This window comes from Volvox carteri (genome assembly GCF_000143455.1).
Source record: "Volvox carteri f. nagariensis unplaced genomic scaffold VOLCAscaffold_45, whole genome shotgun sequence".
In the NCBI taxonomy this organism is placed as follows: domain Eukaryota; kingdom Viridiplantae; phylum Chlorophyta; class Chlorophyceae; order Chlamydomonadales; family Volvocaceae; genus Volvox; species Volvox carteri.
The window spans coordinates 569302-592251 of NW_003307588.1; the positions used below are offsets into that span (position 1 = coordinate 569302).

The window sequence follows — 22950 nt, forward strand, 5'->3', positions numbered from 1 at the left end:
TGGTCCCCCCCCTGCCAGCGCCGCCGCAGGGCCGCAGCCGCCTCCGAAACCAATGCCGCGTTGTACGACGCCACGCGTTCCGGGCCCAGCGCGCGCAGCACCGCTAATGCCGCGGGCACCGCCAGCCACGCGGACAGGTCGGAGGTACCCTGCCACAGGAACTCACCCCGGAAGCCCTGAGCCGCCGCCACCATCATGATGCGGATGGGGTGGAGGAGGAGGGGACGGAGAGCAGCGGGAGTAGTAATCAACCAAAGTCAAAGCCAAACAAACCGCCGCTACAGACACCCGGAATACCAACTGCCGTACTGCAGCGAAAGGGTTGTTGGCGGAAGGCGGCTGCCAGGAGGCGGCTGCCATTGTTGGGTTCGGTTTGGACGAGGAGCGGTTGACACGGTGTTTTGCCCCTCCTGACGCGTGGGAGAGCTTTACTCGACCTCTCACTCTCAATCCAGACCTTCGCCCCCCCCCCCCGCTGCCCCGATCCCCCCCCCGGACGCGACCAACACGGGCCATACAGCTCCTCCTCGCCGCCTCCCTTCCCTCCCTTCCCCCCAACCCAACCACTACCACCACCCCATGCGATATTTCACCCCACCACGGGCGAACACCAGTGGTACGGCACCGGCTGTAGCACAAGGAGTAGCCAAAGCCAGCTGAGCAGCATCGTCCAGAGAGTCACAGTGCCACTTCAAACCCCCCATTGTGAATATCTTCATAGCCTCCCCCCCAATTCCTTCCCCTCTCCCCCCCCCCACCTCGCCGAGGCCCGCACCACCTCCATGCGCTTCCGAGGCCTTCGCGTACGGCAGATCCATCTCACCGTACAGCGCTCTCCACACAACCCTCCAAAACACCGGCCCGGTTTACCGATCTTCCTGTGCCCGTGTGCTCTGCTACTGCCGCATTCGCCGCCGCTTATAACATTGTCCCCATCACCCCCAGGCGCCCGCTTTCCGCCACTTCCTCCTTTGTGCTTCTTGATTGCGATGTCCAATGGGATCCGTCAAGTGGACCCGGGTTTAGGAACCCCTCCCAACCCGCCCTAAAACCCTAAAACCCTAAAACCCTGCTTTACCCTACCAGGCGATATCCATGTGACGTTACCAGCGGCCGCATGGCGTCTTGATGTTCCGGAACCACCCACAGCAGCGCGGCGGCCTTCGGACTGCACCCCCACTTGTGCAGGTTGGTGGTGTAGTAGTCCGCGCCCAGGGTGGGGACCTAGGGGCTCGAAACACATATACACACACACGCACACGCACACGCATGAGCACGCACGCGTGAGCACAGTGGCAGGCGGGTACGGCGGTTTTTACTTGTCGTACCAGTTCGTCGCGGCAGTCTTGGGGTGGGACGACAGCCACACCCCAACAGGTGGTGCAGATGATGATCCACTGATCCATTCCCCCCCTCCCTCGCTGCTCCAAAGCACTTCCGAATGTTCCGAAATTTTTATAATTTACATCCATACTTAAATCCGGCATTTTGAATTTTTATATTTTGAAATCTTCCTGGTTGGACTTACCGGAATATAAAATTCCAGCGTGAGCCTGATAATTTAGAAACACCAACTTTCCTCATATTTATATCGAAATTATTTAAGCAAAATTATTAATTTCAAAGTTTCAACCATCAAGAACCTTTTTCCCCCAGGTTTTTCCCCTTTACCTTAGTCACCCTCCAGCCCCCCTTCCTTACTTCCTTTCCTCTCATCAGCTTCACTTCATAAGATTTGCATTGCCTCACCCTTACCTGAAGGCTCGGCACGTTGCCGATCGCGTGAGCTCCGTCTACGAGGACGCGCGCGCCTACCTGCAGCAACCCGTTACGGCAAATCGTAAGTACGTTGTCGTACGGGAACGTACGCAAGTACCTAAACGTTGAGAGAGGAAAGAGCCGTTCACGGCAACCCACGAAACAGATTTGGAACAAGGAAGCAACAAACAACAAGCAGAGCCGGCGTTGAGCTAATACATGTTTATTCGTAGCCGCCGTAAGTGCCCCATAAGGCCCCCTCATTTACGAAAAAGAGGGACCTACCTTCTTGCACAACTTCACAAGCTCCGCAACTGGAAGTACGACAGGCGGAAAAGACACCACGTGATCCAGTACGGCAAGCCGTACACGCCGTCTGCCGCCCACGGCCCCTAAGGCGGCCTGCATGATATACGGAGGGCCAAAAAACGATCGATCCGTACATCATATGGCGATGATATGATGATGATGGTGATGACAACGCAGGGAAGGAAAGTGAACCCTCTGTGCGCCATGTCTGTACAATATGTACGACATATCCTCGTACGAACGTAAAGCACACACCTGTACGGCATCAACTACCAACTCAGGACGCAGCAGCTCCTCCAACCCTAGCTGCACCTGCGGAATACGGGATACGGGATGCGGAGTACGGAGTACGGGTACATGCCGTATTTCAATGCTCCTGGCGGCTAAGCACGTTGCCGATCGTTCTTTCCCTCCTCCCCTCCAATATAGGAGTATCGATGTCGCATGCAAGTGAGTCTCGTACGACGTGCAAAACCCTACGTGAACCTCCGCTTCGGAGTCCCCCCATAAACATTGGGGAGCTACAGCTCCCCCCCAACTCCCCCCTTCCCCCTTTCCACACCGCCCTCTGTGTAGCTGTGCTTCTCCCTCCCCCTCTCCCGCCCCCATCACCTCGCCTCCGCACACCCTGGCCCCCCCCCCCCACATCCCCCCCCGGGGGTACCTCCAAGATGCTCGCCCCGGCTGCAGCTGCAGCCCTGGCCAAGGAGCTTTTCACCTGCCGCCCAACGGCCAACGGAATTAACGGCAAACAACAACCATGAACGGCGAAACACAAGGGGGAAAGGGGGCAGAGGAGAAGCGAAAAATAACTTAACACCGGGACAGATTTAGGGATTTAGGCCGCGAGAGAAACGACGGATGCAAAACGCAAAAAACACACACAGCGCGGTGCGGTGCCGACCTCCTGTGTCACCACCCACCACCACCACCACTGCTAACTGACCCCCACGAATATCCAACTGCACTTCGAAGCCCCCCCCCACACACACACACCTTCCGGGTAATCCCCACCCTCCCCAAACCCCGCAACCATGTTCTCTCTAGCTAGCTAGCTAGCCCACAGCCCGCGGCATTGCCGTACTGCGGGGTACGTGGTGTTGAGCATGAGCACCCAGTCGCCCCGCCTGAGCTCCAGGGAGCCCAGCACAGCGTTGACCGCTGACGTGGCGTTGACCAGGGGCACCACGTCAGCAGGACACGCACCCACGAAGCGAGCCGCATCTGCCACAGCCCAAACTAAACCTGATTTAAGGTTAAGTAGGAACGGGGCAGAGCAGGCAGAGCATCAAGTCGTACAATGGTACGGCAAAACGCATAGCATCGGGAAGGTGAGAAGGGATTTATACGGATCGGCTGCTGCAGAAGCAGCACCGGCAGCGAGCAAAGCTGGGTTTTGGAGGGCGGTTGGGCATGTGAGCGTGATGGCGAGATGGCGAGCAGCCGAACGAGCGAGGACAAGCACGACGCATTCTTCACATTGCTCACACGTCCCTACTCATACCTACATACGTAGGCTCACGTCTTCTCTGCGGGACTGGGTTGCTTGGCGAGGGGCGAGGGTGGGAGCGGTGCAGTTCGAGGCAGGGTGAGAAGGTTCTGGAGGACCAACCGTTCCGGTTTAGTGACGGTAAGGGGGAGGCGCCGCGCGGACTACAATCCTCCCCCTGCGGTTTTCTGGAGGGTCTAGGAGCTGTGTGTCGTGGCAACGCTATCGCTTTTGTGGTTTCGCCGGTCTACCCCGGGCACCTGCAGTGGTGATCGGGCTTGTGCGTGGTCCCTTTTCTTTGGTTGGTTACTTCTCCCCTGGACCAGCCCAGGAAGGGAGAGGTAGAGGAGGACAGTTGTCGCGAGGTGGCTGAAAGACGTCTTGTGGTTCGAGCTCTCTTAGCCTTTCTCTCTTGGAGTTTTTTTCTTGCTGGCTTGTGTGGTGTATCAGGAGCCCTCCCCTGCCTGGGCTACCCTGGCTGTCTTTTCCTTTTTTCGGTTTTTTCTTCCCTTTGTCGTTGGTTGTGTTTTGGGGGGTTGTTCCAGAGAGCCTTTGCCTTTGCCCTAGCTGAGACTTGTGGCCTCGCTCTAGCGGGACCTGAGAGCCCTTCGTGGTGTTTTCACTGCAGCCCCATCCCCGGATGGAGGGGCTGCGGAGTGGCTGCGTAGTGTGTTGGCAGTCTGAGTCGGGGTCGGGAGCACACAAGACTAACCGACTTGCGCTGTGTGCTCCCGACCCTTGCGCTGTGTTTCGGCTTCGGCCCCCGGCTCTCGCGGCCCACAGTGTAATCTAAGTCATACATGCATACACACATACACACGCGTCCCTACCCTTCATTGCCACTATCTCCATGAACCTGACGGGTTGGGCCTCCAGCTGCTGCCGGTACCAGGACTGGACCTCAAGTGCCAGTCTGAGGGGGTGGGGGGTGGGAGGTCGTCACACGACAACGACGACGACGATGATGCTGGTGACGATGATGATGCTGGTGGTAATGATGATGATGATGATGGTGATGATGATGGTGATGATGGTGAGGCAAGGGCACCAAGGGGGGGTCAACTGCCGGCACGTCCAGGGGGTGAGGGGTGGGGGGTGGGGCACAGGAGCAGGGTCAGGAAGGCCTGCATCCAGGTAGCCGCATCCATGCGAGCTATTCGGAGTCGTACAGTTGAGAGCCCAACTCCAGGTGAGGAGAGAGAGCCGGATATCGGGGGAATCTCAACAGCAGCAGCAGCAGCAGCAGCAGCAGCGGGAAGGAAAAGGGGGAAAGACGAACCACACACGATTGAAGCTGCTGCCAGGGCAGGAGTGTATGAAACGTAGAACTGACCGAAAGGCGTCCGTGAAGGAAAGGGGGGAAGGGGTGACAGAGAGGAGGTCTGTTTCGTGACCTTCGGGTGGGGCCTATGTGACGGTCCTCCGTCCCCTTCCCCCTCACCATCCTCAGAAACTTGGAGGGCGCATGGATCATGTACGAAATAGAGGCTGCAGATAGGGTCTGGGTCAAAGGAAGTAATGGCGCACTGCGGGCCTTCATCACAATGCTAAGTACGACTGTACGACAGGAAGTACTGTACGGCAGTACGGTATGTTTACCTGAAAGCTGCACCGTAGCTGCCGTGATTGAGATACGTGACACCGGGCTCCAGTACAAACAGCTGCTGACGAGCTGCTCGTCCAAAAGGCACTGCTGCGGGGTTGTTAAAATAACTAGTAGTACTGCTGCTACTGCTGCTGCTGGCACCGCGAATGCCTTCGCCGCCATCGCGGCCACCTTCTGCGCCCATACCGCCGCCAGTTTTACTGCTACTGCTGTTACTAGCGAGCTGTTGTTCCTGTGGTTGTAGTGGTTGTAGTGGTTGTAGTGGTTGTAGTTGTTGTAGTGGTTCTTGTAGTTGTAGTGGTTGTAGTTGTTCTTGATGCGGATGGGTTTGTTCGTGGAGCTGCCATGGCCGGGCTGTTCCGGCTACTTGAGCCTGAGTGTGGTGTTGGAGTGTCGGAGTGTTGGGAGTGTGCATGGTGTCGATATGTATGTGTGTCAGTCAGTTAGTGTGTTCATGTCCTTGTCCGTGTGTGTGCTGGGGGGGGGACAAGGGGGTTGGGAGAAAAGGAAAAACCGGCGGCACGTCGGAAGACCTTTTTTTAAAGTCCTCTCCAGGCACACACATACACACACGCACATACAGACATACAGATATACGGACACACAGGCATCGCAGCACCTCGAAAATGCAATGCTCCACATTTTCACATTCGCACTTACACCGAAACAGCTGACATTTGCACACACACACACAAACACACAAGCAGACAAGCAGACAAACACGCACACGAATCAACAACTAACTAACCAACCAACTCTCACACAGAGACACACACACCGGACAGACACCCAGAGTCCCGGACACGCCGGCACGAACCTGAAACCGAATCAAAATGGGACATTGCCAAGACAGATCTGTGGCCAGATCCGCTGGATCCAGGGATACGGCCTCCTGGAGCCATCTGCAAAAAGTACGGCAGTACGACAAGTGTACGGCCTGTCAATATGCGGCACGGCCACAAGCGGATGGAGCGAAACCCTTTCCCCCAGCCCGGGAAATCAGAGAACTGACCACTAAACCGCTTTGTGGAGCTCGATGGGTGGGGTGGAGTTGTAAGGGCCTTATGGGCCTTACCGCGGATTGCTGGGCTTGTAATCCAACGTGAGGTTGTGGTAGACCTTATATCTCGGCGCGGGCTTGTGCTGCGGGGTTTGAGCTGCGTACGGCAAGGTACAGCAAAGCCAGTAGTGCCCATGGGAGAGCCAAGCCAGGATTTAGAAAACAGGGAGAAGGGAAGGGGGGATGAGGTGGAAGGGGAAGATAGGGGGAAGAAAAAATGTATAGGCGAGTGGGGGAGTCGATGAGACCCAGGAGACGGTATTGAGGAGGACTGCAAGATGTCGAGGTGATGGAGGCGTGTGAGGCTGCATGGGCGAGGCCCGGATTTGGGTCGCATAGGTGGTTGGGAGCATGGTTTTGAGCGTGGGCGTGGGGTGGGGGATGGAAAGCGTGGATGACGGTTCATGAGGCTAAAGGCCTTGAAGGGGCAGCCTAAATACGGAAAAACCGCAGGGCCGCGCTCACCTGCTGTCGGGGGTGGGCGACGCTCATCACGCTCAGCGGCGTTGGAAAGCTGTCGGAGCAAGCGTCGACGGCCAGCGCGAAAGACGCGTGTCACACCCCACACAGCGAGCACGTAGATCGCTTTGAGGCCAAAGTGGCGCGCGATGTCGCCGAGGCCTCCCATGGCCTGCGCACGCTGGATGTTCGCAGCTAGCTACGAAAGCTTGATTTCCAGGGCAAGTGCGAGACATAGAACCCTAAAATATTGAAGGAATCTTACAACGGTCACTTTGAATACGGCTTTGCAGTAAAGGTGGTTTGCAGACCAACGACTAAGGCAGAAGATAACCCTAAGCGAGCCCAATTGTATACGCGATCATATCTTTGTTGAAAATGTAATCTTGGAAGTACAGCCCTGGTAATTTCACGAACGATGACGTGCTTTAGGTTCATGATGCGAGCATGGCACGAATGACAACCGTCAAGCTGCTAGCTGCGTTACAGCCGGACATCGTGCGCGCAAATCAGAAGGTTGTCATAGCAATTCTTCATAATGCCAGGTCTTCCGTGCTGTGTGCTTGTCCACTTACTTCCGTAAACCGGTAATCACCCTCAGGATGACGCATACGTTGAGCATTACGTCGAAGCTACTCGTGAGGTCATCAGACGGCTCGCGGGCCCCTTCCGTGCGTTGCAATATGCCAGGTAATGACACCCTCTCCAATCATGTTCACATAGCCAGCGCCGCTAAGCAACGACTAGCCTGTCTCTCGCCCTTGTAAATCCGAAAGTTCAACCTCAGAACCGCCTTTCCCCTGCCGCCCCGCGCCAGGGAATCCAAACTCCTCGCCCTGCTGCTCTACCATGGTCTCACGACGGGCCTCGGTCACTCCACCCTGGGGGAGGAGTACTGCGGCATACTGCAGGTGGCAGGTGAACACCGTCCAGCGCAGCCCAGGAGTAACGAACGGTCTCCCCATTAGTCCTCCTCCTGTCCGCCCCGCTTTTCACACACGGACTTTGGACACCGGCAGTTCACATCCCCCTCCACACACGCCAAAAGCACCAGGTAGCCTGCCCCTGACAGCCCAGGGTAGTCCCCTCCACCTGCTGGAGCTACAGCCGCTAACACTGCCCCGTCCGGTCCCCCTAACTCCCTAGACGCCAGGTCCCCCCTGGACTGCTACTGCCTAGCGCCCTGCTACCCCCCTGTAGCCGCCCCGCCCCAGGGCCGCAATATTGCATGCCAGCATTACACCTCATGTTACCCCCGGGGAGCCAGGGAAGGACGTCAGACGGGAGGGGGAGCCAGGGAAGGACGTCAGACGGGAGGGGGAGCCAGGGAAGGACGTCAGACGGGAGGGGGAGCCAGGGAAGGACGTCAGACAGGAGGGGGAGCCAGGGAAGGACGTCAGACGGGAGGGGGAGCCAGGGAAGGACGTCAGACGGGAGGGGGAGCCAGGGAAGGACGTCAGACAGGAGGGGGAGCCAGGGAAGGACGTCAGACAGGAGGGGGAGCCAGGGAAGGACGTCAGACAGGAGGGGGAGCCAGGGAAGGACGTCAGACGGGAGGGGGAGCCAGGGAAGGACGTCAGACGGGAGGGGGAGCCAGGGAAGGACGTCAGACGGGAGGCTTTCCGATCCGGGCACCAGGTTGTGTTCTTGTAAGGGCTCTGAAGGCTCTTACGAGAGGATACGGCGTGTCGTGTTTCATAAGCCGTCATGTACCGCTTTCGTAACCCACTCACCCACCCATCCACCTTTCCCTGTGGCCCTTGCTCATGCTCATGCTCATGCGGGAGATAATGAAGGCGGTAGTGGCCACATGCCAGGTCCTCGCCGCCGGTTGTTACTGGCGCTGCTGCTCAGCGTGGGGCCTTACGTGGCCGATCGGCTGGCGGGACGGCTGGACAGCGCCGCGGAGGAGGAGGAGGGCACGGCGGCGGAAGGTGCAGCCGCCGCCGCCGCCGCCGTGAGTGCCGCGACAGACGCGACGGGGGGATCATATCCGGATGAGGACGCTGCGGCGGCAGCAGCGGAGGATTTGCGCCAGGTTTCGGGGCGGGAAGCCGGCAGGGGGCCTGGCTCAGTGGCGATAACAACAGCATCCGCAGCATCCGCAGCGGCGGCGGCGACCCGTCTAGGAGTGGGTGCTAGATCTGGTGACGGAGGAGGGGGAGGCGGAGGAGGAGAAGGAGGAGCACCAAGCGGACGGGGATGGTTGCGGGTGTTTTTGGCGGCTGTGGTGGCACGATGGTCTCGGAGCTGGCGGCGGCTGGTACTGTCCTGGCCGCAATTAAGGCGGGTTCTGGGCTCGTGGGTGATGTGGGTCACCGTCGTGTTGATCCGAAATGCGAAAGTACGAAAGTGAGCTCTTATAACCCGGGCTCGTCTCGCATTAGTGTCGCGCCCTCGCATTAGTGTTGAGGGGTCAAATCGAGGCCAAGTCGGTAAAGCTATCCATACTCAATCATCAATACGCAAAGCCTTCCCAACGCAATTACCCCGATGGGTTCTCTTGAAGTCCTAAAGTCCATTATTTGGGACGTCCTACCAACAAACCCTAAAACCGGCCACAGCCTGCATGCAACACCCTTGCAGCCTGCACCCCTTTCCTTACCCTCCCGCTCGCCGTCCAACAGCCCTCTGACATCTTCTGGGCAATCCCCCTTGCCGTACACCGTTCTAACCCCACGCCATCACAACCTTTCCCTGGGACCGCAGGCCCCTGCTCTCCTACTCGGGGCGCCTGCACCTGGCCCTGTTTTACACGTACGGCGCCTACTACAGCTTGGCGCACCGGCTGGCGGGAGTGCGCTACAGCCTGTCCATGCGGCCACTGCAGGGGTGGGTCCTTCAGGGGTTTGATTGAGGGGTTTGGGCGGTGAGAGGTTTAAACCAAAACGTGGTTCTAACCCTAAATTAGTACGCAACGATTTGTTTGGTTTTTTTTGTGATTTTTTTCGATTTTTTCTCGATTTTCTGATGGAGCATTTGCAAACATGGCGAGGGGGGTGGATAATCCTGTCGCGCACCTGCTGCAGGCGGCCCTCCTACAGCGTCCTCGGTGTGCTGCTGGGGCTGCAGCTGGCGGTAGTGGCGGCGCTGCAAGCCAGGAACGCCCTGCGCAATATGCGCCGTCGAAGCACGGCCGCCGTCGCGGCGGCGGCCGCTGCCACCAAACGCCGTACAGCGCGGCGGCGGCAGCGGCCAGGGGCCCAGGGGCCTGGGCGGCTGTCTGGCGACGGCGCTGGGGACGAAGAGGGTGAGGAGCATTTGTACTCCGCGGAGGGTGAGCCCGCAGTCTTCCTTGAGGATGAGGATGGCGAGGAGGAAGAGGATGGAGAGAGTGACGAGGCGTATCAAGAGGAGGCGGAGGCGGAGGAGGGAATGGAACGCGACGGCCCAACTGGCAGCGGGCAGCAGCCGGCGGGTGACAGCGGTGTGGATACCGGGAGGCGTGGAGGAGAAGAGGCCAGGAGAAGAGGACTGGGCGACTGGAGCAGCGGCAGCAGCGCCGGTGGTGTAGCGGTGGTAATGGAGGGCTGGGAGGGGGTTGAGCGACAGGATGACGGCGGTGAATCGGGTTGGGAGGCGGACATCTTCGGCGTCGCGTCGATGTCAACTTCGGTACAGCGGCAGGGACCGTCCGTTGCCATTACTGCTGCTAAGGCTACTGCTGCTAAGGCTACTGCTGCTAAGGCTACTGCTGCACGAGCGTTCAATTCCGCGGTGGTGTCGTCCAAAGGGCCGTCGAAGGTCTCCGGTGCGGATGGCGGTCGGGAAGGCAGTAGCCAATGCCGCCACCACCGCCAGCATGGCGGCGGCGGCGGCGGCGCTGTGTTGCCGGTGCTGACTTCGCTGCGTCAGTGTCCTCTGTGTCTGTCTCCCAAGAGCCGGCCGACCAGCACGCCGTGTGGTCACACGTTTTGCTGGGCCTGCATCACTACCTGGTGAGGGCTAGGGAGGGAGGGAGGGAGACAGAGGGAGGGAGGGAGGGAGAGAGGGAGACAGAGGGAGAGAGGGAGGGAGAGGAGGAGTAAGGGACGGGGTGTGCTGTACGCGTGTGTCTACGTGCATGTGGTTGCGGGTTACGTTGAGCTCCGAAGGCATCAGCCATCCGGGGCTACCTGGCAGCGACATGGCGGTTGGGAGGACCGGCTACCCACCCTGCCTGCCTGCCTGACTGACTGACGGACTGACGGACTGACTGACTGACTGTCGCTTCCGTGCTGGTAATATATCGTGCATGCTGATGTTTCACCACGTGTGCACTTTTGTGTGCGTGTGTGTGTATGTGTGTGTGCCGCCCTCGCCAGTTTCTGCCTGTTGCGGCTCCGACGAAAACCTGTAAAGATGTACATCGTGATGGCAGTGGGATATGCCGTAGTGAGAACAGCTTTCAATCCAATGTCGTGTTTTAGGTTGGATCTTGAGTTTTGAATTTTAAAGATGTCTAATTGACGAATCCTCCCGCTGGTCCTTGGATCCTCCCGATGCTTGTGACGCTCTCTGTGCAGGTGTGTGGAGAAGCCCGAGTGCCCGTTGTGCCGTACGGCCGTACGGCTGCCTCAGCTGGTAGCGCTGTACCACACGAACTGCTGAAGCAACGTCGCAGAGCCATTCGATAACCATCTCTGCTGACATCATTCATATGTACTTTAGTAGATGTGTAGAGTAGAAATTATGTGAGTAAGAGTGTGTTTAAAAGTGTGTGAGATGGAATGCAAGGACAAGGAGTGACGATACCTGTCGATCAAAGTGATTTTCATGGAAACAAAACCGCCAAAATGGAAAAACTGCCATCACTGCTCAGAATTTTCCCTGCCTGAATTCCCCTCACACACACATGTTATTCGGTGTACAATTTACGAACACCTTTCCCAAGCCACTGGCCGCGCTCAAGTAATAGCAGCAGCAGCTGCGCATGCGCATTTGCATGCAAGGGTTTATTTCGCAACCAACCAGCTAATAATGACGCAGTATTTGTAAAAAGTGTCAATTTGCTTTCATGCGACAACGTTGCAATATGTACAAGACATGTATGTGTGCGTATGCGTGTGTGTGTGTTACATGGTTGGGGGTGCGTGTAAAACTACCCATACGAGCCGAAGGCCGAAGGGCAATATCTATACGCCTAAAAGCCACGGAGAACAGAAAACACCTCACATCAGCCCAGACTAGCGCCCAAAGGGGATAACTGAGTTGCGATGAGCCCACATACGTTCCAACATCCAGGCCAGACGTACTGGTTCCCATTTCATGGCCTCCAACATGCTCTGTCGATAATCTAATCCCTCTTCCGCACGCTGGGCATTCCAATAACACGTGTTTTTCATCCTCGTTTTGGCTATTAGTACCACAATAGCGGCAAAACCGCTGCTCCCTGGGGACATGGTACTTGCCCTTCGTGCTCTGTTTGCCTCCAAAGCCTAGCACGAAACTGCATTAGCTTACGATGTGCTAAACGAGGAATGAAAACCTTAGCATGTGTTGGCCACATGACGGCTGCGGCTCCCGAAAAGAGCAGCCCCATCCAGTGCTTATACTTCGCCATTTGCGCTCCCGGTTGCTTCCCATCTGATGGGTACTCCTCTGGCAAGACAGTCAGACGCGCATGGTCCCAGCTGCTCATTAAACGCTTCCTTAGTGCCGTTATCACCGCTCCTTCGGGTAGAGGTCTACTCAACAACCAGTCAACATGCTCCTTTACCCCCATGACTTCTTGCGATATTCCGCTCCAACTATTGTACTCCAAGACGGAAAACAGTCGTAACATTGAGGTTCCCCAATCCTCCCATTCCGGGTTGGTCAGAGCATCGGTTATCTCTTGCCGTAAAACTGCATGGGCAATGGACCCCACTTGCTTATTCCAGAAACGGAGGATCTGTTTCACCATGTAATACTGTAAGGGGAGTTCAGCCAGCTCCGCATTCAACAACGGAAGGTGGCTGGCAGAGGTTAAGGTCTGACTTCTGCTCCCGGAGTGTCCGGGTTAAAATCCGCCTGCCGACCCCTCGGCTGTTTGAGAGGTGGTGAAATGGGAGGTGGCCCCCCATCGTGTGGACGGTGTGGGACGTGATTATATCAACTTGCGAGCTGACCAGGAACTGAGTTGAGGCGCCGTTGATCCGCTAGATTTGGTTGGATGCTGGTGGTGAGTTGCCGAACCCAAAGAATACATTCTGAAGTCGGATGGGGTGAATGGATTAGGGTGCCCCTCTAGCAGGGGAGAGCAGGGAATTGTCTCGGGAAGGAGGCCACTGGTGAAGCATAACCACTCTGTAACAACATCGACAACAACCGGTGGGATGGCCATGCCGCCCCCACTACCTGCATCATAAATATAAATCTGCAGCTGGACTGCGCTATCCTTCAAACAAGCTTCGAACATGCCCTCCGCAAGGTTGGCTTTATCCCGCCGCCTTCCCGCCCTGTCCACGACCTCTGCCAGCGCGAAAGGGCCCCACGCCTGGCAGCCATACAACAGAATTGCTCGGACTTGGGTTGCAAAGCACCGCATTCGCACGCCGGGGCAAACAGCTTCATTTTGTCCAGCTTTGCGCTTAAGGAAAACATAGCGGACCGACCTGTATCACATAACTGCTGACGGCACGCACTACAAGGCCGTTCTGGCTCGTATACCAAGCCCAGATAGCGAGGGCTATCTTTGGCAGGTATTACCTGGCCTGATAGCCGTAACTGTGTTTACATCTCTCGCTAAGTTCCGACTGCTGGGTGCCATCACAGCGAAAACAAGCCTTTCACACTTTGAGACATTTGGTCGCATCCCAAAGGTTTCGCAAAACAAGTCAACAAGATGTAGCAACTCAGACATTCGCTCTAGTGACGTCGCTAGCAGACTAACATCGTCTGCGTACAACAGTATGGAGACGCGCTTGCTGTCCACAAGGGGTGTGTCATGCTTACGTACTCTAGCTTCTACAAGGTCATGATCGCCCAAGCCACCCAGCCCGCTGCCTCCATCTCTGCTTCCTCCGAGCCCCTCGCCACCTAGCCCACTGCCACCCAGCCCTCGCCCGCCGTCTCCGTTGCCACCATCGCCCAGGCCACCCAGTCCGCTGCCACCCAGCCCTTCTCCACCAAGCCCTCGCCCTCCCAGCCCCCGCCTCCACCGCCGCCGCCATAACCACCGCCGCCTCCGCTCGCTCCCTTCACGCCTGTGAAGATTCGGTCGCCGTTTCCATTCTGCGCGTAAGTCATGTTGCCTTCGTGCTTTTACATGTCGCCTTACGGCCACTGAGATAAATACAGCTTTTGAAACCTACTGCCTACCTGTCTCTAGTAGCCGTGGCTCGTTTTGCTCGACGGCCCCGCCCAGCACCATGAATTTATGTTTGTTTCACAATGGCTGGGATAGCCTTCAACGTCCATTGGTTGCTGACAGGTCTATAGCCGTCCTTTGCAGAATAGATTGTTTACGTCCGCTGCTTATCTAGGAGCGCTCATTTCATGTCGATTGTGGCTCCAGTGCAGAAGACGTCTTCCCCTCATTGCCACGACCCACCCACTACCCACGCAGCTGCAACCGCACCCTGCCTGGCCTGGTCCCTTTCAACTTCGACAAGACACCGTCGCTCAGCCTGAACGGCGACAACCGCCGGTACTGCCTGACGCTCCGTACAGTGCCGTGCGCGGACCCTAGCAGCCCCTGTTGTGGCCAGGCGCTCTCCAAAGTGGAGTGGTGGTCCAGGGAGAGCTGTCGCGGGTCCGTACGGGCCGTGTACCTGGACGGGATCAAGATCGACTCGCAGTGGGGCGTCAATGGGACGTTCAAGATCCCCCAGCTGAACATGGCCCCCAGCTCGGTTCCCCTCCAGGGCCGGCAAGTGTGTCTGGAGCTCTTGTCGACGTCCACATGCCCCACCCTGGCTACCTTCTGTGCCAAGGGAGGCCTGGGTGCCTGCACGTATTCCATGTTTTCGGAGGACAAGGATTGCTGCCCGATCGGCACATTCGTAACGCTTGGCAGGCGCTGATAGACGGAGAGTTACTCGGTTTACTTATTTCGCTGGGTGTCTCGTGCTAGGGTCGGTGGGGAGCAAGGACTGCTGAAATATGCAGTTACTTGAAGTAGCTAGCAGTGCGAACGACCCTCCATCCACCTCTGTCTAGCTGTATTCTTTTGACGCCGTGATCAGGGCGCAGGGGTTACGAATGCTGTGTATCAGGGGTACATAAGATTGTAGGCTAAATGAACTACGTCGGTGAACTCAACAGGGGCATTCAATGCCGTGGTGTTGATCAAGTCGTCATAACTATATAATATAGGCTTAAAGTGTTAAGTACTGATGTTGAAATGTAGACAGGGCCTATTTGGGAGCCCAGACGGATACGGTTTCTAGAGCGATAATAATTTTCGCGTGATGATTGGATCAGATTGGATTTCCGTTGTTATGTGCTCTCGGACTGCAGTTTTGTTGTCTGCCGTTGCGATTGAGCAAGGATACAAAATAATTTAAATCGTGTTTTCCATCGACTCGATCGTCTCGGAGACGCTTCCAACAATTTTTTATTATTTTCATTTTACAACTTACAACCGATACCATTAGCCATAGTGCCTTGCTTTTTTAAGTTAGTCCCTTGCAACGTTACATCTCTTTCCTTTTATTATGTACAGGTGCACCATGAACAGCTTTCATTCCTTTTTGCTTAACCTTGATAAGGCCTCCTTCAGCTGCTAGCTTCTTAAACTCCAAATTCGGAAAGGTTTCACTTGATTGTTGAATCCAAGCTTACCGTGCTGATCGACTGGTTCAATGGTGGTGTCCTGTTCAGGGGCTATTGGCAGAGCAAACGGCAACAAAATGCTGGCGACCACTTGCAAATGTAGGTGCAAGCTGGTGCCAGGTACACACACACACCGGCACAACCATGATGTACAACTATTTTTTCGAGTACCGGTGCAAGTCCAAAGAACAAGCTCGCCTAGATATTTACTATCTGCACAAGTGAGTAGTTGTTAGTCTAGTGCCTGCATGCACGTTCCCTCTCTTATGCAGCGGGCAACACATCACATCATGCGTTTCATTGCATGGTTCATAATTGACACGCCCTAGCTATTTATAGGCGAAATGCCTACACTTCATCTCTGCTGATGCACGGATTGACGTCCAGGTCATATAGATCTTATATATGTCGAACATATTCTGGCCAACTACACTACATCTGCAGACTGTAAACAGGGTTCTTCACCAGGGTACCCAAAAATTTCGGCCGTATCCGAAATCCTCTGAATAACCTTTCGGGGCCCTCCCCGAAAATTTTCCTGACAGCCGGAGAGTGTTTTCGGGTACCCCGAAACTGTCTGAAGCGGTTTTCGGGGTAAAATTTAGCTGGATTCTATCGTTACATGATTCTATCGTTACATGACGGCTGAATTAACATGTGTTTGACTTTATTTTGGAACATAGCGCCTGGGAGAAATATTTCAGCAAGGATTTTACCCAAAGCCAAGGAGGCGCCGCTCCTCATCCACCTCTGCAGCAATCGCCTCCACCACACCTGCCACATCATCCATCTCCTCAGACGGGTACACCTCATCACTTGCCACACCCTCGACCTCCTCGTTATCAGAAGGATAATAGGCCTCAGCAATTTCACTACCCACACTGCCCTCGTCATCACTCTCATCAGGCAGAACACAGTCGCCCACCTTGGCAATACGGAGCAGGAGCCCATCCGGGTTCTTTGCAACATACTCCTCAGCAGCTTTAAATCACGAGGGGTTGGCATTTCATATCCACGGTTGGACCGAGTAATCCAACACCCAGAAGGGAATCAATGGACGGGACAGCCAGCCGGTTATGCAGCCTGTTCTTGGTAATGCGGTGGACACTAAAGCCACGCTCAACAGACGCTGTTTGAGTGGGCAGGACAAAAGCGACATAAACCAACTAATCAAGCATGGAAAGAAGTGGGCCCACTGATGCATTCCAGCCCAGGCCCGCTCCCAGGAGGTGCGGCCCAGCTCCAACTGCACGGCCATCTTAGACTTCATAGCTGAAAACTCTTTCTGCAAAACATCAAGTTCGCTGACATCGAAGGCAAGCAGGCGGTTCGAGCTTGCCGAAGCCGCGTATTCCGAGGGAGATGCGGGGCACCTTGGTTGGGCGCTCATCATCAGTTGACTCGGGGATGTTTAATTATGCATATGCTTAGATGTATGATAATGTGACGTATGCATATGCTTAGATGTATGATAATGTGGCGTATGCATATGCTTAGATGTATGAAAATGTGGCGTATGCATATGCTTAGATGTATGAAAATGTCTGCGATACAGCTGCGAAACAGCCGCGATGCACAGTTGTACTTGTTATTTGACTGGTGACAAAGCGGGCCTTATACGGCAAGCCCAGTTTCCAGGCCCCGTCTGCGCCCGAAAACATGCAAATTTACGCTGAAATATCGTTCGGTTTTCTCCGAAAATGCCTTCAAAAGGCTTCGGTGGGGTCCCCGAAAAAATGCTCTAAAAGGCCCCAAATCCGTTAGGAATGCTCCGGGGCGCACTAATTTTCCTTTCGGGCAAAACGGAAATATCTCCAAAATCTTCGGGCCCGAATCGGGGTGAAGAACCCTTGACTGTAAAGCACCATGTATCATCTATCTAAAGTTTACTCTTCTCCGCACCGCCGCCGGTTGCCGAGCTGATGACTGCCTCGGCTGCCGTCGCCTCCAGAGCAGCTGGAGGTGCGCCAGGCACTCGATAGGTGAGAACACCTTTGCGGCTCTGCGTCTGCAAATGCTGCATGGCCTGCAGACCGCTTTCAGTGCTCTGTCCGTGGGGGCACACGTTGGGGATGTGTTCGGAAAGGGATTAACAACATGCTGCTCGATTTCAAATAAAAGCCTAGGCAGCTTTTAGTCGTATAGATCGTCCGTCATCAAATCAATAATCATGTGCTGGTATATGTTGTGTGGGACAGGGGGGCATATCTTCACCTGTGGCCGCTACCCGGCGAAACCCTGCCTTCCCCGGTATTTCGGGGCACTCTAACCTAGTCACCCTAGTCAACATATCAGTGAATCGCTCAGGTTCCACACCCACCGCCCGCATCCAACGGACTCTGCCGGGTCGACAGCGGCCCAACTCCAGTCCTGGACGGCTCGCAGGATATGTATATATATATATACACATATATATGCACGGCAAATGTGCTAAACAGTCTCCACATACATGTGGGTATGTATGCTTAACATACGCGCCTACAAATACATACACATGCGGATAAGGCCACGCACGTACGCACGTCCACGTGCATTCCTGTACACGGGCGCACCTGGCCTGGTCGGAACACGGACTCGAACCAGGCGACAGCCATCGTACGGGCTTCAGAAATGACGTCCTACGCGGTCGACAGAAGCAAAAGTACGTAACGAGGTAATTGGCACTGCAGCCTGGCTGTGAGGCCACTTGGCGACCCGAGGGTTTGGTGACCACATACTGGGTACCTGTCTACCGGGCTTGCGGATGGCAAGAATGGTCATGCGAACGCAGGCGGAACGTTTCAAAAGCACTCACTGTTTGGCGATAGCTGTAAACGCTTAAATTATCCCACAGACACACATATGCCGTGTTCGTACCGCGTTACTGATTTTGAAAGCAAGAGTTCCGCATGCGAGGTTCAAAGGATTGTAGGCGTCCAACCCGGCGAACTGGCACGACCACACCTCCTTATTGATGAATCAGTCCAAGCAAGTACATACATACATACATAACGAACTGGAGACATATATAGCTGGCTATGCACGCATGCACACACCCTAGCAGCATGCATGGGTGCCGGCGTGCTTCGACCCTTGTACCGCAGGTAGGGACTGATAGTACAGCATGTCACCCGTTAGCATTTGTCGTGACAGAACTAATCACTGGTTCATGATAAAATAAAAGGGTTTTTGCATGTGCACCTTTTACCTACATTTTGCCTACGTACGTACCTGCACCATCGAGATGTACCAGCTCTTGTCGGACAAAGTGGCGCTGAAGGCCGTGGCATTGTTGTCGTCCGGGGTGCAGGGACTCTTCAAGCCAGAGCCTGGGACCGAGTAACGGGTGGCGGATGTTACATGCGTTACATGCATGCCGAGAGGCAGCAGCGTAGAAGTTGCGCGGGTGCGTGGGTGCATGCATGCTTAGGTGCATCATGGAAATTCAGTTCCGTACCTAAAGACGGTAATGCTAAGCAGCCGAACCAATGATACGGCTGGGCACATGCAGTACACAGGTATTAAAGTGATGACATACGTAACTACGCACGTACACGTAGTCACACGTACATGAACGTACATCGATACAGACGCACATTGCAGCGCAGAAAACAGGGGAAGCAACTGTTGCAGCGGGTTTTTTCCAAGCCCCGAACGATAGCAACAACTAAATTGGTGAGCAGGAGATGAACTTTAAGGTCTGTCTGCATGTACGAACGCAGGTACATAAGGCTATTCCGTACACTCCACCACTCCGCAGCTAGACAGCTTACCAATAACCGCTGCAGACTTGTCGGAACGGCCATGGCTCGGAATGGGCTTGCGGCTGCAGTCGATGTCCCAGCCAACAAGCTTGGCAATGGCAGACGGGTGAGTGGGACCTCGGGCTTTACGGCTGCAGTCCACCGGATCGATTAGCACTGCGGTAGCCAGATCGCTGCGGGCTACACATACACGTATGTACGTACAAACATGCATACAGACACACACCAGCGCATAGTCAACACACAACCAGGGCGACGTGATAAGGCAAGGCAAGGCAGCTGTGATAAGAGGGCAGATGGTAAGGTAAAGCGAGCTTCTGCCTATTATGCGTTGCCAGCTGCAATTAATAAGTACCCACGAGGCGCATGCTGTGAGTGTTAAAACACCACCACACGACCACCGCACGCCGACCCGACCTACTGGCGTAGTGCAGTGATGCCAGCTTGCCGCCGCGGCTGTGGCCCATCACAGCCTTTCGGGAGAAATCAATTTTGTTCTTGATGGGGCAGTCGCTCTTCAGCCACTCCAACAGGGGCGCCAGGACTTTTACCTGAACGCGGGGTTCACATCATGCGTTGGCAAGCAAGCCGGAAAGGGAAAGAGTAAGGATGCTTGGGTGCTTTCATAGCACGCAAGGGTATATGAGTAGTGCGTCTGCCGTGTGCGCATATGTCATTCATGCATGCGTGTGCGTAATATGTATGGTATGTATGGCATGTGTATATGACTTAGATTACACTGCGGGCCACGAAGTATGCACGGGTCCGAAACCGAAACACAGCGCAAGCGTCGCGAGCACACAGCACAACTCGGCTAGACTTGTGCGCTCCCGACCCCGACTCAGGCTCTGCCAAAACACACTGCTCAGCAGAGCCTCCATCCGGGGGCAAAACAGGCTCGCTGAGAGGTCTCCAGGTACCGCAGCAAACGAATCGAAGCACAAAAGCCTCCAGAAAAGAAAGACGCAGAGAGCGAAACCTCAAGACGTCTTGCAGCTAACCTGAGACAACTGACCTCCTCCACCTCTCCCTCCCTGGGCTGGCCCACAGAAGATGCAACTAACCGAAGGAAAAGGACAACCCACAAACCCGACCCGCGCGGCGCCTCCTCCTTACCACTACTAGACGGAAACGGCTGGCCCTCTCATCCTACCCCGTACGGCAAAACTCCCACCCTCGTCCCTCGCCGAGCAACCCAGCCCTGCAGCGCAGACGTGCTCTAGTAGTACGGCCCCTCTTGGGCCTTACCTCCCCCTCATCCAAGCCCGCATCAACCGCCGGTTCTCAACTTCCTAACCCCCAAAAAGCCGGCGTCCTCTTGCCGCTCTCTCCGCCCTTCCTCCTCACCTCCCCAATCCCCCCCCAGCTTTACCAGGCTCTCCCGACACCCACGTCCTCAGGGCCCCTCAATACCCCTCACTGGCCCTCCATGTGCCCTCTCTACCATTTGCCCCCATCCTACCACACGTAGGCCTGTACGAATATAGGTACGTAACCATGTACGTATGTACGTACCTCATCCTTTTCGCCATTTTGTAGAGGGTACCAAAGGCCCGTTGTGTACTGCACGATGACGTATCCCCAAGATGCCACATGCTCCACCGTCTTGGTGTACCAGGCAGCTTGGCACTGTACAACGGATGTACGACACGGAATGCAAGTATACATGCAAACGTGACATGGAGGGGCCGAGCGCCAAGGGGGGAAGGCACGGCAAGCTACGTCGTGAAATACCCGCAGCCAGATGGCTTGATCTATGCTGATATGACGAACATAATCCAGCCACCTATGTGTAACGAACAGCAAGTTGTGATGAGCTCCATCCGAGGCTAAAGATTATCGCTTCAATCCCGCAAACCGCGATCAAGGCTCAAGGCGACCAAGGGATCTAATCTCACGCAAAAACCACCTACCCGTGGTAGCCACGGAGCAGGCCACTTACACTTATTAAGGAGAGGCTCGCTCAATAGTTTTATATTACGGAGAGACTCATATACTAATATAGGCAGCCGCCTTAAATGTCTTCGTTATCCACGGTTCCTTCAGGAGTCCAGGCAAAATAACGAGGAACGCTACTACATGAAAGGGTAGTTATGATGACCTTTTGCCATTACTATAGGTAGCACTCCTTAGGTGTATTCGCCACTCCGCACGCACGTCCCATGTCGGTTGAATAGCCTAGCTATTGAGCTTTGCATATAATTAAAAGCCCAACCTAGACGAATCAATTAAGATACACAAACTTGCCTCCATTCCGTTGAACATGAAGATTAATGGAAAGGGGCCGCCGTTGTCGTCGGTTGGATACGTTATGTCTACAGTCCAATTGTATGGCAACGGCGTTGCACTTGTACTGTACTTGTTGGTGATATGATTACCATTCTTGATAAAATCTTGCGCTAACGCTGGCAGCACCATTGCGCTGCACAGGAGCAAAGCGCTCTTAGCAAAGATTAAAAACCATCGGTTATTCAGAGCCATTTGTCAACTCTGTAAGTGGAATACTATAACACATGAAAGGAACTGGCTCCAGTTGGCGACTGGAGGAAGCATTAGTTCCTAACTTGCCCGATCTGCAGAGCCCGACATCAATCGCTGACTGAGAGACAAGGAAGAGAAGAATACTAAGCTTACAAATAATGGTGTAGGAATGCCTTAAATAGTCTGGCAAAGCCTTGCACGACACAGAGTCGTACCGATCAAAGACAAACCATACGTACTCGGTAACGAACACAAATCCCTTACAACACACCTACGTTCATACGGTATATGAACCTGCCTTTCAACGTGAACCTGCCTGGCCGTACCCAGTTGCTGGGCCCTACATTTGTAAAGATCCGTGAAGCTGCCCGTTGCCGCCTGGGAACATTCCAGCAGAGAACATGTATATTATGTCGTGTGTCATCGTTTAGTTCCGTGAATGGATTTCTTCTTCTTGTTAATATGCATGGGCAAACAAGGCGCGTGAATAGTGACGGGTCTGTAAGTTGCTGTAAACCCTAAGTTGCTGTAAGTTGCTGTATGCTTCTATTCTTTAAGATCTCTGTCATCTTGTACCAGGTCTCCCAAACCTCTTAAGCGTTTCATAAAGACGTGTTATTCCGCATAATGAATATATCTCCAAATCGGCTTGAGTCAGTCTCGGCATTCTTGTTACGATCTTATAACGGCCGAGGCACAGCCAAGCGACTAATCATCCAGCTGCTCCTCCAGGTCCATTACTTAGTGGTTGTTTTCGCTTTTGGGAACATCTGGTTGAATATGAGCAGCAGCATGGTGTACCACAGCGCCGTTCGCAATTTATGAGCTTAGGCTTACTTCTAGCGATGGCCCTGCAGCACAAGGGCTGGGGCTACTAGATAATTCAAATTTTCAAACTGGTCCAAGATGGCCGTGTGCATTCGGCTTACTTTGTAGCTAGGATGCACGTGCACGGCCCTACAGTACTCTGCGCGGAAACGTCATATGCCAGACGTGTTTTCCCTGGTAATGGATACTGGCTGCGGTCGCTTTAACGACGATGAGACTACTGAGGGTATGGATGTAGGTCGCATTGTCTCTTGCCACCAACTGGACTGTGGTAGACAGCCGGGGCGAGGGAAGTATGTGCCGTTGAGCACATGGACTCATCTACTCCTAGGAGTAGATAAGTGCGCTGAAACACTTGGACTGCCACCACGCATTTGATTCGTTTCAGGCTCAGGATCTTTACAGGGTGTTTCTACTTGGCCGCACACTAACTTCCCCACATTATTTATAGAGTGGACTTAGTGTGTGGCTACTGAACAGG

The 22950-nt window shown here is 54.8% G+C and overlaps 2 protein-coding genes across 2 annotated transcripts in view; one reads left to right on the forward strand and one right to left on the reverse strand.

Annotated features, from left to right (window-relative positions):
- Positions 1–6850, reverse strand: part of VOLCADRAFT_95613 (uncharacterized protein) — a gene marked incomplete at both ends in the record, with an annotated part of 7420 nt that extends 570 nt beyond the window's left edge. Inside the window, 12 exons of the mRNA XM_002954743.1 lie at positions 167–176; positions 1084–1224; positions 1756–1815; positions 2044–2160; positions 2323–2379; positions 3152–3312; positions 4387–4469; positions 4500–4618; positions 4998–5057; positions 5980–6064; positions 6238–6319; positions 6688–6850. Coding sequence (XP_002954789.1) covers positions 167–176; positions 1084–1224; positions 1756–1815; positions 2044–2160; positions 2323–2379; positions 3152–3312; positions 4387–4469; positions 4500–4618; positions 4998–5057; positions 5980–6064; positions 6238–6319; positions 6688–6850 — 1138 coding nt within the window. The remainder of the gene's footprint in view (positions 1–166; positions 177–1083; positions 1225–1755; positions 1816–2043; positions 2161–2322; positions 2380–3151; positions 3313–4386; positions 4470–4499; positions 4619–4997; positions 5058–5979; positions 6065–6237; positions 6320–6687) is intronic.
- Positions 6851–7283: 433 nt separating this feature from the next.
- On the forward strand, positions 7284–14666 carry VOLCADRAFT_95614 (uncharacterized protein; the record flags this gene model as incomplete). The annotated part of the gene is made up of 9 exons (XM_002954694.1): positions 7284–7371; positions 7499–7599; positions 7882–8330; positions 8536–9033; positions 9391–9513; positions 9726–10313; positions 11187–11244; positions 13856–13881; positions 14210–14666. 9 exons carry the CDS (start codon positions 7284–7286, stop codon positions 14664–14666), a joined length of 2388 nt encoding a protein of 795 aa, XP_002954740.1.
- Positions 14667–22950: the final 8284 nt, after the last annotated feature.